The sequence below is a fragment of the Bombus flavifrons genome, chromosome 2 (assembly GCF_040668555.2).
Source record: "Bombus flavifrons isolate JBK064 chromosome 2, iyBomFlav1_principal, whole genome shotgun sequence".
Lineage (NCBI taxonomy): Eukaryota > Metazoa > Arthropoda > Insecta > Hymenoptera > Apidae > Bombus > Bombus flavifrons.
The window spans coordinates 3053617-3067451 of NC_138443.1; the positions used below are offsets into that span (position 1 = coordinate 3053617).

Below are 13835 nucleotides of genomic sequence, written 5' to 3' on the forward strand. Positions count from 1 at the left end.
ACGCTTGTCACAAAACATTTTTCACGATACATGTATTAGGTCCGTTAAACAAAACAAACTTGAAATTTCGTTAGCACTGTGACGAGACACGATTATCGTGATTATGATGGTAAAATTGAAAATCAACTCGAGAATGTATATAGAGGTTGCAAGATATATTGGAAATATACTTACAGTGAAAAATTAGTATGTATGCAGTATAAATAATAGCCATAAACATGCAGTAATGATGCCAGAAATGATGTCAGTAAATATTGTGGTTTGCTAATATAGAGAATAATTGGTTGTTCAAATACTGTGGTGGTCTTTACGATCACCAAAAAATATCTCGTAAGTTCTAATAAATATATATTGCTTCCAATAATTATAATTCTTATAAATTAAATCTTATAAATTCCATATACATTTTCAGATCCGTTTCAAACTTTACCAATGTAATCACGATAAGCGTATCTCGCTACAATGCTGACGAGATTTCAAAATGTTTTACATAATATATACACGAAAGATTCTTAAAGAGTCCGAATACTTTCATGAGCTACTGTACGTACTTGAGTACTATACTGTGAAGGATACCCTGAAAGCTCTGCATAGTTTCGTCTGCTTACTTATGTTCTACAGTGGAGGGTATCCGTGTACACGTTAGTTCGTCTTCCGTTGGACTGTTAACGAGCCATTGCTGTGAATAATGCTCCCATTTCAGAGCCTCTTAAGCGGAATATGGATGCTTAGAGCGTTGATAACTTGTTAGTTTGAGCGATGCGCGTGGAGTAGCTACTTTTATACAGTATACGATTCTATTAGCCGTTTAGCTCGTAATAGTGAGAAAAACTGGGCAAGCCCGGTAATATTGAATTATTTTTCAATGTTATTAAATACGTATCTTGTTTTTGCTTTAGGAAAACGTAAATTGTTTCAAGCAAAACTGTTTCACATACTGGGGCAAGAAAAAAATATCTTCTATCGAAACCTTTTTAGAACGTTACATTTACACTTAAGATTAGAAACATCCATAAGAATTCAACGTTTCGATAAGAAGGACGATTAAAATTATTCCACGAAAGCTCTACTTTCTAAATCACCATTCTCCGTACCATTCTCCATTCGCAGCGAATCGATTCGCCTACCGCGATGTCTCAATCGCTACCGAACAACGTTCTATAATCGACCATTTGCAAGCGCATCGGCCACCGATCCAGTCATCCTCCACAGCTCTTATTTGCCCGCCAACTCACCAACGATGAGTGCAACGAAGAATCGAGTTGGAGAGACGATCGCTACCACCCTCGCAAACGAGAAGATGTCCAAGATCCGCGCCAAGTATAGCGTTTGTCCATGGACCAAATCAACAAACGGAGAACGCCCAACCAGAGAGAATCAAAGAGTCAGAGAGACAAACACGGACGAACGTTCTCTTGTAGCGAAGACCGAGAACAGAGATGCCCCGGTGTTGTGCAGGTTTTTGGTGGGGGACCTTGACCGAGTGACGTTCACCAGCCGCAGAAGCAAGCAACAACGTGCAGCAGGAGCAGCGAGCAGTAATAGCAGCATCAGCGCCGGCCGGTAACCTACCAGGTTGCTCCGCGACGTATGTATACCTGTTAAAGTCCGCATGTCCGTTGCTTCTTACAGTCCGTTCGTCCATTCGTCCATCCGTCCGTCCGTGCATCCGTGGCGCGTTCGTCTGTCCGTACGTCCGTCCGTTCGTCCGTTGGTGCCTTCTCTCCTGCCTGTCTCTGTCTCGGGGCCCGGTCCGGTACGTCGGTGGGATAGGACGAAGCCGCGGTGGAAGGAGTAGTAAGCGGCCTACGCAGTTTCAACCTGGGTCCCAGCTTTTATTAGTTCTTCGACGCTCGGCGGAGAACGGTGCGTGCCGGAGTGGTAGCAAGCAGTGCTTTCAGGCCCGGGATTACCTAACGACCGCGTAGTCGGTGCGAACGAATCGTCCGAGTGACACCCGAACGACTCAGCCGAGGAACGAGTCCAACGAATCCGTCAGGTGGATACCATCGATTCATGGTATCGTATACGAAAGTTTCTACATCGTGTATGTCAACGTCGAACTTCGACTTTCCTTGGATCTCTTTATTATTGTGTGTGACCGCAGTTGATACCTAAGAGTGACTTCGAAGGAGACAAGTGACGGACTGTTTCGAATACCGTGATATAGTACGCACAGTGTGATCTCTAGGTATCGAGATAAAACGAAAGAGAGGGAAACGAGTCGAACCGATCGATGATCGATGATAATCGTCATCGCGACGTCGCATCGGATCAGGATCGGGCGCAAGGTGTTCGTCTCGCCGGTCCCACGGGACGAGACACCCGGCTGCCCCGGTGGCAGTGACAGTTGCTGTACGTGAGAGTGTTTTGTTCGACCTGGCCACGAGCTCCAGTTCTCTCCTCCCCCTCTTTTGCTCGTCTTCTTGCCGTTCTGTTTGGCGCGCGGACGAACCGTTGGTGCGCGAAGGGGGATATCCTTAAACAGTATACCAGAGGCATTACCGATCGGAATGCTACTGTGCCAGTGAAGGTAAATTGAATTCTGAAGTTCGATGCTTTATACCAGGCCGTATTAGGCTCTCGAGGACAGACGTCCGAGTCTTTGACGAGTCTCTTCTGCCTGATCACCGAGGATTGAATCATTTGAAATGAGAGATCTGGTCGATCGACTTCCGATCCTGAGACACGCTTCCGATTCTTAACGCATGTTGCGTGACATGTAACAGAGGAGATTCGTCTTTGACCAAGATTCTCCGCTTTGAGGGAAGGCAATGTCGCAGTTATCGTGTCGATCAAAGCTACCAGTGTGTTTGTTCGCAAGTGTAGTGACGCGACGCATGTCGGTAGCTCGGTGTTACATAAAAACCTGATATCTATGGATGATCGCGTGTTTGCAGATGTTAAACAGCCTTGGAAATTCAAGCTGTGAATTAGTCGCGAAATCAATATGCTTGTGCAAATTTATTGTGATTCGTGTGAAACACGTTGCTAAATGGACGATAAAATATTTGTTCGATCGAGAAACGTATAACTTGGTTGGTATCGATGGATCGTAGGTGATTTACGACAGTTTAGGTTAATTCTTAGCTACGTAATACTCCACTTTGACAACTTTTATCTCATTACCACAATCCAGTAAAGGATTTTAGAAACTTCAGTATGAGCGCTAAATGAAATACTTGCAACGCAATGATCTAATAAATAATAGAGTATTTTAACCATATAGAAATCTGTGGTAATAAAAGTATGAATGCTTGTGTAGTTAAAAATTACGTCACTTAACTGTGTTCGATTTTGTTTAACGATTCGTATTAATTCGTATCCTGTACTGTAAAGATCACAAGCGACATTTAAAAATATCGGACACGCGTAAAATATAGGACTAAATAAAAATCGAATTTCGATACAGATAAAGATGAAACGAAATTAAGTAACACGACTGAAAAGCCAAAACTGTTTTAACGACCTATGACCGAATCGATATCAATGAAGCGTTGAACAAAGCACATTTGCCTCCCTCAAACAGTGAAATTTGAACGGAGCTTCACGCAAATCGCAATCTTTCGTGTCATTCATTTCGAAACGAACGAACGGACGGACGCGACTCACCTTCGCAACGAGATCACCGTAATTATCCTGATCGTGAAAGAACGTCGAGGCTCGGATGAACGGCTCGTTTGATCCGTGTTCATCAAACGACCGGGAAGGCGAGACGCTAATCGAAAGGGAAACGACTTTCAGCGGACGTGCGAGTAGATTGCGGGGACGGGAACGCGTGCGATTTACTCTCGCCGAGCGGGGATCTCGTCGATAGGGAAACCAGAAATGCAATGAGAGGGCAGTATCGCATTAACTGAAAGATCAATTAACTCGCGTTAACGGACACTTTAATCACAGACGCGCCTAGCTTAGCTCGATGAAGATGAGTGTTGATCCTACGTGCGCGGTTTGCTCGCTTCTTTCCTGCGTAGGGTTTCTCGCGCGATTTAATTCCCTTGCTATGTAGGATTTTTCATACGATTTCATTCCTTTGCAACGTAGGATTTTTCGTATGATTTAATTCCTTTGTTATGTAAGATTTTTCCCGCGATTTCATTTCTTCGCCGTATTGGATTTTCCGTGCGAATTGATTCTTCTGCGTTTGGTTTCCTCGTAGGCGTTAGCAAGAGAGTTGTTACAGTTTAACCGAGTAAAAATTACAGTAACAAATGGTCAAAGGTTATATCAGGGACTTTGTCGAGTTTATAGAAATCGATAGAAAGTAGTATTTTGATACTAGAGATTCAAGCGTGATACAACGAACATGTAAGTGCCGATGGTATCGAAATTAGGAAGTGACATTATTTTCGGTGGTTTCTAACGAAAGGTTGAATTGGGTCGTTGAATTGAATTTATCGAGTTTCGTAGAAATCTATCGAAAGTGGTATTTCGAAACCTAACATGATGATTATGTAACAATAGATCCATAATCGTGTGTGAAAGTGTTTTTATTTTTAATCAATTCCGAAGTGGGTTTCTAAAGAAGTATTTTTTGAAAAGATACTGGGAACAAGAAAATTTGAAAAAAAATAAAATGTAGGATTATAATTTAACTTTTATGTCAATAACGTGTGACGCAGATATAATTGAAGTGATATAAAAATCATATAAAATGACTTAAAAAGACTTTTTATTATCATCGATGTTTTGAACGAAGTCTCCAGTGAAGAGAATCGCATGATGCGAGCGTCGGAACATGATGATAAATTTGATTTACGATTTTCTAGGAAAAAATTATCAAAAATGTTTTATGTATTTAAATAGCCGAAGATCATACAGTCATATTTTATGGTCATGCCTTTTCCCCTTTGCAACACAAGGACTAAATTTGCATTCTACGTCGGCTACACATTAATCAAATCTCTTTACTGACTAATTTTTTGTTTCTAAAACGCAATTACAGCAAAAAATACTCGTTAATTATCCGTCTTAATCTGACTTCAAAGAATCAACATAAAACTAACCAAATTAGTCCATCCGAAAAGCATGAATACACACAAATCATTTATTTTCCTCTACAATTCTAAATGTCTACAACAAAAAAAAAAAAAAACGATTGTATGCAATCCATCAATACATTCCTTTAGTTCCAAAACTAAATTCTAACAGCGAGTTGCCTACACAGGCAACCTCATAAAAATTCCTTTCTCTCTAAACTTATTATTCCCGAGAAGGCATAAAGTATCCAAAATATACGCATAAAGTATCCAAAATTTATTGCACCGAAAAACGAAACGATCCAAGAGACGTACTTCCATCGATTCTCCTAAGATAAAACAAAGAAAAGGGGGAAAGAAATATCAGAATAACCTGCCGAATGAACGACAGAATTCCGAGAAGCGTGCCAATATACAGCGCGAGAGATTGAACTCGTGTCCGGAGGGTACGGCGGTTAAAAGTTTCGCGGAGAAGAAGCGAAGGCGCAATAAAAGGCCACGTGGAGTTTGACACAATTACGAGGGCCTCGTCTCGTCCTGTTTCAGTATCCTCCTCGACGCGTCCCTCGTTAAGTCCAGAAATAGACGCCAGGGCCCTGCCACCAGCCCTTATGAACGGCTCAATCCTTCTCCCCTCTTTTCTTCCTTTCTTCTGCTCGCTCTTTTGTTTCGCCTGTCCGCTCGCGGCGAGCCTCGCGGAATGAAGATCGCGCCTCGTCTTGACGCGCGAATCCACCGCGCGGCTCTTGAATCTCTTTTACGCTCTTCCTTTCATCTCTTTCTCTTCCGTTTGGTTGCACGCGACGCGACGCAGAGGAGGAAAAGCCGAGGCACCGACGTGGATCCGCGATATTCGGGGCACGAACCCCTTACGACCTTGGCGCGGTCGAAGTGTGCCAGTGGAACATACGCCGGAATTCGCGCCACCTATTGAGCGAGAAATCTTTCCAGGCGATGGATTTAGGGCGGATCGAGGCTGGCTTCCTTGTCTTCTTTCTTTTCCATTTTATTATTTGTCTTCTTCTTTTGTTTTTAATTTCTTTAATGTGTAAAGGATATTAGAAGAGTCAGTCGATGATTGATGTAGGTAAAATGTGCTGTTGCATAAACTTCATTCTGGATGAGAGCTATTGAGATATTTAGGTATTGAATTATTCCCGTATTAATTGAAACTAAAATTTGCAACATGGGCAGTGATAGAAAGATTAATTAATATTTTGATCAAGATTTGAATTGAAAGATTGATGCAATTTTTTTGAAAATATCGATCGTATGATCTTGGAGTAAAAATTTTGTACCTGTTAGAATAAAGTAACTGTTAATTATTAGGATAAATTTAGTACATGGCCATACACTTTCAGTATGTAACATTTGTTATACAACATTGTACATGTAATAATTTATTAGAATAAGCGAAAGAGGCATTTCGAGGTACAAAATTATTTATATTTCCTTCTTGCACAAAATTGTTGATGAAACGCGAAGTGAATATTATCTCGTATTATGTCTATCGCTATTAGATGGTTCTCATCTTATCTAGGCAAAACGCGATTTGTTTTACTTTGAATATTATAACATATACTTATTTCTATAGAAAAGTTTTTAAATTGATGGTTATCTATAGGAGTATTGGTAACTTTTGTAGTAGATATTTTCTACCATATTGATAACAGTCATCTATTCCAAAGTACATATTATATCTATCCACCGTTTCTATCAAATGTAATTCCATTTTGTAAAATTACAGTGGGTTTTCGTATCGCCTAGTTTTTAGATTTCCTTTTCTCCGCCACTGTATATACAACAAAGAAAAAGGTAAAGGAAATTTATACGTATAAAAATTCATATGACGCACACAGTATGCAAAAATACGTAAAAATAACCAAAGTAAAGTACTCGTTATATTATTTAGAGGGTGAAACAAATCTGTGCTTAGGTTCCATTTCTTCAGCTCTATTCATAAAAATATAAATCTGCGTCTAGGATCTAGTAACGGCTAGTAATAACTGTTCGTACGATTTTTATTTTTATTTCTCCCGATAACGAACCATCGGCGCCATATAGAAGAATTCTCTCTGAAGTGAATAGCGCTCGTCACTTCCCTCGTCGTTCCCTCGACGATATTAAAAAACCAGCCAACGGTTGTAACGCGCGATCCTTGCTTCGGGCGCGATCCTTTGATTTTATCATTGACTCACTGAATGGACGAGCCGCCACGGCGGGAGAACAATAAAACAGCCACGGGAAGGTGCTAAATATTTACAGGAGACACGTGACTGTTTATTGCGGCGAAGTGGCGAACGTAGAACGCTAGAGAATCATATCGTACATTCCGCTAACGCGTCTTTTATCGTCGGTTTTCTTGATTACTTCGCGCGTGTACCAGACACCTCAAGGTTTCATGGATTTGCCGCCTTCGATCGGTTGTGGCTGATCGTGTGATTTTTATTAAAAATTCACGAGCGAGAGCGTCGATTATTATATTTTCCGACGTATCGTAAAATGTTGTAGTTGTGTTAAGTAATTCTAAAAGTTTCTGCAGTTTAAAACTGTTCGTGTTAAAAAATATCGCAGTTTCGTTAAAGTTGAAGTCTCTTATCGAAAATAATCTCTATAATATTCAATACACGTTTCTGGGAATATAAAGACATTGATTTCGCGTCTATAAGAATGCGAGTTTCTTAAGAAAAGCTCAGATAGGTGTTTTTGGTGTTCTTCCGATCACGTAGGAATTATTCCTGTTGAATTGAGAATTAAAAATTATCAATGAGTGACAACATAGGAATTAAGATAGCTGGCTGATGCAATTTTTTCAATGTTTACAATCTTTTCGAGATCTTCCATTCGATCTTTGAAGTACGTGGAACAAAAAAAAAAAAAGTAGCTATTTGAAATAAAATACGAATTCAGTGTGTCAGTCGCATTATTTCAAGTCTCATTGCGAGACGTTTCGATCTATTTATCTCAAGTTTCTTATGTCTCTTCCCCTAAACGTTTCTTGTTTCCATTTATAATATTCGCGATATTTCATTAACACGTAGCCGAAATAAAGATTCATCACCATCACAATACGACAACGTCAGAAGACAGTAAAATCCCAGCCAAAGCTGACGTTCGTTCGCGCGTCATTCTCACCTCGAGAAAATACGCGTCTCGCTGTTTCTCGCTAGAACCGCACTTTTTATCGCTTCCACCGGTGACATCATCGCATACCGAGTCACCTCCCAGAAAAAATCATACCCCAAAAAGTAAATTTCGTACGAGTCGCGACGAGTTTAGAAAAGAAAAAGCATAACTCCGACTGACATCAGGATGCTCGCCAAATTTGTCCAGCTTCTTTGCAACTCTTTACACCTTCGATCATGTTTATACTACTCGCACACACGCGAAAACCCTGCATCTAAACGATCAAGAGAACAAAGAAAATAGAAACGATAAAGGTTGACGTTTGTCTGACACGAAGTTGCAAATCGGTCGTGTTTGACTTGAAAAAATAAAGGAACAGATTGAAAAGAAAAGAGATGACTAAACGTCTGAATTTTATGGTGACGAGGACAACGCTCTTCTGTCGCTCTTATAGGACCGCCCTCGCGAGGATTTCTTCGCCAAATATGGTGGCTGTGGCTTAGTATCTTAATCCAATGATCACACTGTCATGCGAATTGTGTCGTTCGAAGTCGGCGTCCCTTCCGCAACAGGCCTAATAAAGTCGTCGGGTCCAACCTTTAGTTACGAACGCTCGAACCACGAACGCGTCGCGATTAGATGGCCTTGGGAGATGAAGCGTGGACGAGGTCACCCTTGCAAGCTCGAAAGGCGACCGAGATCCCGCGCGGATACGCGTGAACGTACGCTGAATCTGAAATCGCGGGGGCCCCGCGTCGTTACCTTTAGAAAGTGAAGGTGATTCCGTAAAAGGAACTGATCGACTGCGATGCGATAGTGTGTTTTACTACTTGATAATTGGTAATTGATCGTTGATAGTAATTACATTTTTTCGAGAGAAGTGATTATATGAAACAATGTTTTCACTTGACAGTATTTCATCTTTTATTCATTTGGAAATGCTTCTTCCTTTCTCGTGTAATGGATCTCTTCGTCTCCGATTTATTTCTTGCGTTTGTATTAAGCGGAAAAGACGCATTTACTTGTCATCGGAATTATCACATATTAATACCATTAGGATCAGTTTTCTCGAGAGCATTTTACAATTTGACAGAGAATTCGTTTAACAATTCACTTGTTCCTCTCTCTCTAGAATTCTGTATAAATTATAATAAAGAAATATATTTATAAAGATTGAGATATATTGATTCGCTTCTCGTGATTCTGTCCGAAGGGAATTTGTTTATTAGAAACGATCCACCTACTATGTTACGATAAATATGGAGAAAAATCAGTTCATTTGTAGAACTTATGTCGACCTGTTTTTTCTATTTTTGAATTTTTATATTTCATTATTGTACTGATTATTTTTTATTGGCCGACTAAACCACTATAACGGTAAGATTAAGTAGTATTGGACAGTTGCGGCCAGACATCACTAGTATTTTTGGAAGCGTTTTCATACGTCCTTTGTTCAGCTGGGTAAGGTGTTCCCGTCATTTTATAGGCAAACACTTAACATATAATCGTGGGTTCGTGGAATTTTAAATAGCGACCAGTGTGACTTTCGATTCTTCAGAAATTGCTGAAGATATTAGATTTAATTTAGAAAGAGAAAATTCACAGGATTTTCAGAAACGTATTTTTTTCCGCATATAGATATCCACATAGGAAATATTAAAATAAAATTTAAATCTAATATAAAAAGGTGTTTTCTTATTATCTCATACATTTTTCTTATATTTTCATTCTCTACCGTGCGAATAATTTTGTATATAAACGAATCGTATATTATCTTCATTTTTATAGTATCTTTCATAGTTATTTCAAACTGATATAGAATACTGTACGATCATTTGAAAATTTCAATATAAAAATTCATAGAGTTAAAACCATCTTCCAATTTCAATCACACGAGCTATTCACCTAACGAAGCAGATATAACCGTAAAGATAGTTTTTCTAGAAAGCCATAATTGTTCCTAATAATATTTCTGTATACCGTTCTATACACCGCAGTTTCATAAAACTATTTCTTTTCATGCCAAAGAAAATGCAAAATTCCTTTCGCTGGACGTTCAAAGTCGTTTCATTCTTCCTTTTATGATGATACTTGAAAGATTGAAGTAGCGTAGTGAAAACTGGATCATCCAACAAAGTACGTACTAAAGGGTACGTTTCGATTACACGATCGATAAGAAAATATAATAACGTCATGCTCGGAGCCCAAGATTATAGCTTTGCATGACGCTTTGCGAAAGATGGGGTAAAATAAGAAAATACATAGTAGCTTATCCCAGGATCACGAACTCATTGTCATTATTGCGCACCGTCATCGTCATCCTCGCAACTGTCAATAGTCCGTTTGCGCGTATCTCGAGTGTCTCATCGGATTGCATGACGACAATGCAGACCATTATCGCTCGTCGCGTTCATCGCGATCATCGTCGATGCACCGGCGCATGCGCCAACGCGAGCAACGCGTTCTCGCCGCGCATTCGTCCGAAAAACAATCTCGTCGTAGGTCGTGTCTGTTGCAATTGCAGAAAAATCGATTCAATTGGTGATCAAACAATGGGTTCCACAGTGCTATTTTTTAGTTTTCTAATATAGGCTTTACTCGTGAACTCGTGAGTTGCAAGTGGATACGCGATTTAGATTTTTAAGGATAAACTAGGAAGGATTGTCGAAGGATAACAAAGATTATATGGTAAATATGGTTTATAATAAAAAGAAAAGACATGGATTATAATTCCTGGAGTATTATTTGTTAAAAGAAAGTATTCGACGTCTTTGTAAAAAGGATTTCATAATTTGTTCGTGGCTTTTGGCGGTGATATAGAAATATATCGAATATTAAAACAAAATTGAGAGTAATTCATACAATACTTTTTAAGGGTAAATAACCATGCGTTTTAACTTTTTAACTTTTGTTGTGAAGTTCAAAACTTTATCATTTCATTGGATATTTTTCCGTAACATACTATAGTTACAAATACACTCGTAGAAACTACGTAGAGTACGTTGAATATTTTGTTTTCAAGAAGCGAAATACTTCGAACAGAAATTGTACGTGTTAAGATGTTATAAAATGTAAATTTATTTCTTGTGAAAGTTCGTTGACGGGCCATTAAATCGATAAAAGGTACAATAACTGTTCTTAACAAACCTTTCTTCTAGTTTGCTTCAACCTGGTTCCAAGCAAAAAACACGAAAGATAATCGTTTTCTCTCGAGACAACAGGATACTCCTTTGTCGCCAGTGAGCAAGCAATAACTTTATTACCGCTACTCGACATCGATCGCCTCTGCGGAACACCAATTCGACAGTTCTTGCGTCGTACATTTAAATACGTGGTATCGGTGTCCCCGCATCGATCTCCGGGCAAAATGTGAAAGGAAGCCCTAACAATGCGAGCGCAGGCTACTTTTACTTACGACCGCAACCGGCACTATCCTCCGGTTTGCCTCTAAATCGCCGATAGAAGCGATTTCTCTAACCGCAATAAGGACGACCGCAAATAGACCAACACACACGCTCGCGGCTTGCACGGCCGTACACGCGTGCACGTGAGCTCGCGTTTTCGTGTACATAAAAGAACCCGTGTATACACTACCGCTCAAAAGTATCCGTACATTTGCTTACTTTTGGCAAGATTTTCTTCAAAGAAGAAAGAGAAATATTATCAAATTTTATAAGTATTTTCTATTTTGATAGATCTTTTGATGTTTGAATTGTAAATCAAATTAATAAGGGCCTTCTGTTCATATGACAAAATATAATATCGCCACGTTTTCTAGTAGTTGGTTTGAATTTACAGTCTTGTGATTCCATAAGAAGATAGTAAGCATCGCTTCTAATTGCTAATTCATCGTTAATTTCTTCACTACCGATTACCAGAGATCAATCAGTGTCCCGATACTTGTGGGCGGTAGTATACGTTCTGGCTTTACAAGCTTCCCGCCAAAGACACAAAAAGACAGAGAAACGTCCTCGAGACTTCGACAAGAAAAAGAAACGAAAGTGTCTTTTTCATGCGCGTGCACGTATAGGATGTTTCACATAACGTCGTACCAACGCCTATGTGTTGATACTACATGAAAAAATAAATTATGAAATTAGAATGAAGTTTTCTTTTCCATGATTTAGCTTTCAAAGGAATTTGTTTTTAATTGTTTTAATAGTTTGAGACCAATTCTTTCGAAGTTAGGTCTCCGACAACAAAATATTATTCTACGTTTTCCATCTATTTTTCCGTATAGACTCGCATTTCAGCCAACTCTGTTACGTTATGTGTAGCATTCTATATATAAGAGACAGAACATAAATCTCAATCGACGAGGTTATCTATCTCGCAGATGTATATTAAGAGCACAGCTTTGCTTGGCTTACAGGTCGGTGATCGGGTCTAAGAGGGAAGGAGAGGGGAGATAGAGAATATAGAAAAGAAAGAAAGGGTGCAAACATTTAGAGGCCGGGGTGTTAAGGCACACTTGGGTGCGGGGGTTGCGAGGTAAGAGAGAAAGAAAGAAAGAAAGAAAAGATACAGAAAGAAAAAGGGAAAAGATAAGAGAGAAACTGATTGGTATCCGGCTCTGCGTGTTACGATTGGAATCGAAAAGCCGGGAAGATGCTGGAGGTTCAGCGCTCGGACTTTTTAAGAGATGGAGGAACCTGCGACCCTCCTACCAACGATTTTCTACAACCCGATTCGACCGGGGCTTCCGTCTCCGGATGGAAGCCCACTGAGAAAAGCGTCTCCTTCAATCGAGACGTCCACGTCAAAAGGATCGGTGAGTCCAGGCAATCACACCATATGGAAAGGAATAGCCAGCGAGACGGTAGTGCAGACGCGAGACGAGTTGGTTTAACGTTGCTTGACTTTCGTCGTACATTTTATCCGTCGTTGACAACTAATCCATGAGACGAAGATAAATTTTATGTTCATGTTTGGACGGTTTTTACTTGTTCTTTTCGTTTTTCTTATTTTTCTTATCATAGAAACATATATGGTAAAAAGAAGTGCAGTTTGTTGACGTTTGAAAAAGGATATTGGATATTCATATACAATATTGGAAACAAAAATGTACATGGCAAAAAGAGAAGTATGATTTGTATTACTACTTTAAGAGGATATTGAAATAAAAGTATTTTCAAGATCGTTGGAGCACATTAAGATTAGAATTTTTAGTAACTTGGCATTTAGCTTTCTAATAACGCATTGGCGAAATTCTAAATTTTCATTGCACGTATTTGCCATCTATTGAATTTTACTGGAATTTATCATTTTCTGAAAATAGTTAGCCACGAGTTAGAAAAGGTCAAGGCAGAAATTGAATATAACACTTAATTCGCACAGATGACCTCGAGAAGGAGAAAATGCGAGATCACGAGAACGATTGCAACGAGGACACGTGATGTTGCGTTTCAGACAAAATACAACCAGGTCCTAGAGCGATCTTAGATTATGAAAATTGTTTCTGTCGAGCCGCTAGTTTGCACAGATGATCTCGAGTTCGTCAGGTATTTCTAAGAAACACACGCCTTCGCTAAAATCGTCAGTGTCCTGGAAGGATGTTAAGAATGCAAAACCCGTGTCTGATCAGATTAACTTTGTTCCATCACAAAATACTTTCGTTTTATCAGATCGAGCGTATGGCATGCTACAGTTAAGACATTTTTGTTTCTAAAATATATTATCTGGTTTAACATTGGAAAACTTTATTAAAAATTCCAAGAATAATAAGAATAA

The 13835-nt window shown here is 39.5% G+C and overlaps 1 protein-coding gene and 1 long non-coding RNA gene across 3 annotated transcripts in view; one reads left to right on the forward strand and one right to left on the reverse strand.

The window, feature by feature from the left end:
* LOC138189766 (uncharacterized) overlaps positions 1-13835 on the reverse strand; it is a 113560-nt gene that overhangs the window by 19862 nt on the left and 79863 nt on the right. The window lies entirely within an intron of this gene.
* blo (bloated) overlaps positions 1804-13835 on the forward strand; it is a 170077-nt gene continuing 158045 nt past the window's right edge. Inside the window, exons 1-2 of one of the 2 annotated variants that reach the window (XM_069131905.1) lie at positions 1804-2533; positions 12478-12876. In XM_069131905.1, coding sequence (XP_068988006.1) covers positions 12714-12876 — 163 coding nt within the window. In that variant the 5' untranslated portion in view covers positions 1804-2533; positions 12478-12713. The remainder of the gene's footprint in view (positions 2534-12477; positions 12877-13835) is intronic. The other variant, XM_069131906.1, reaches the window with a different exon arrangement.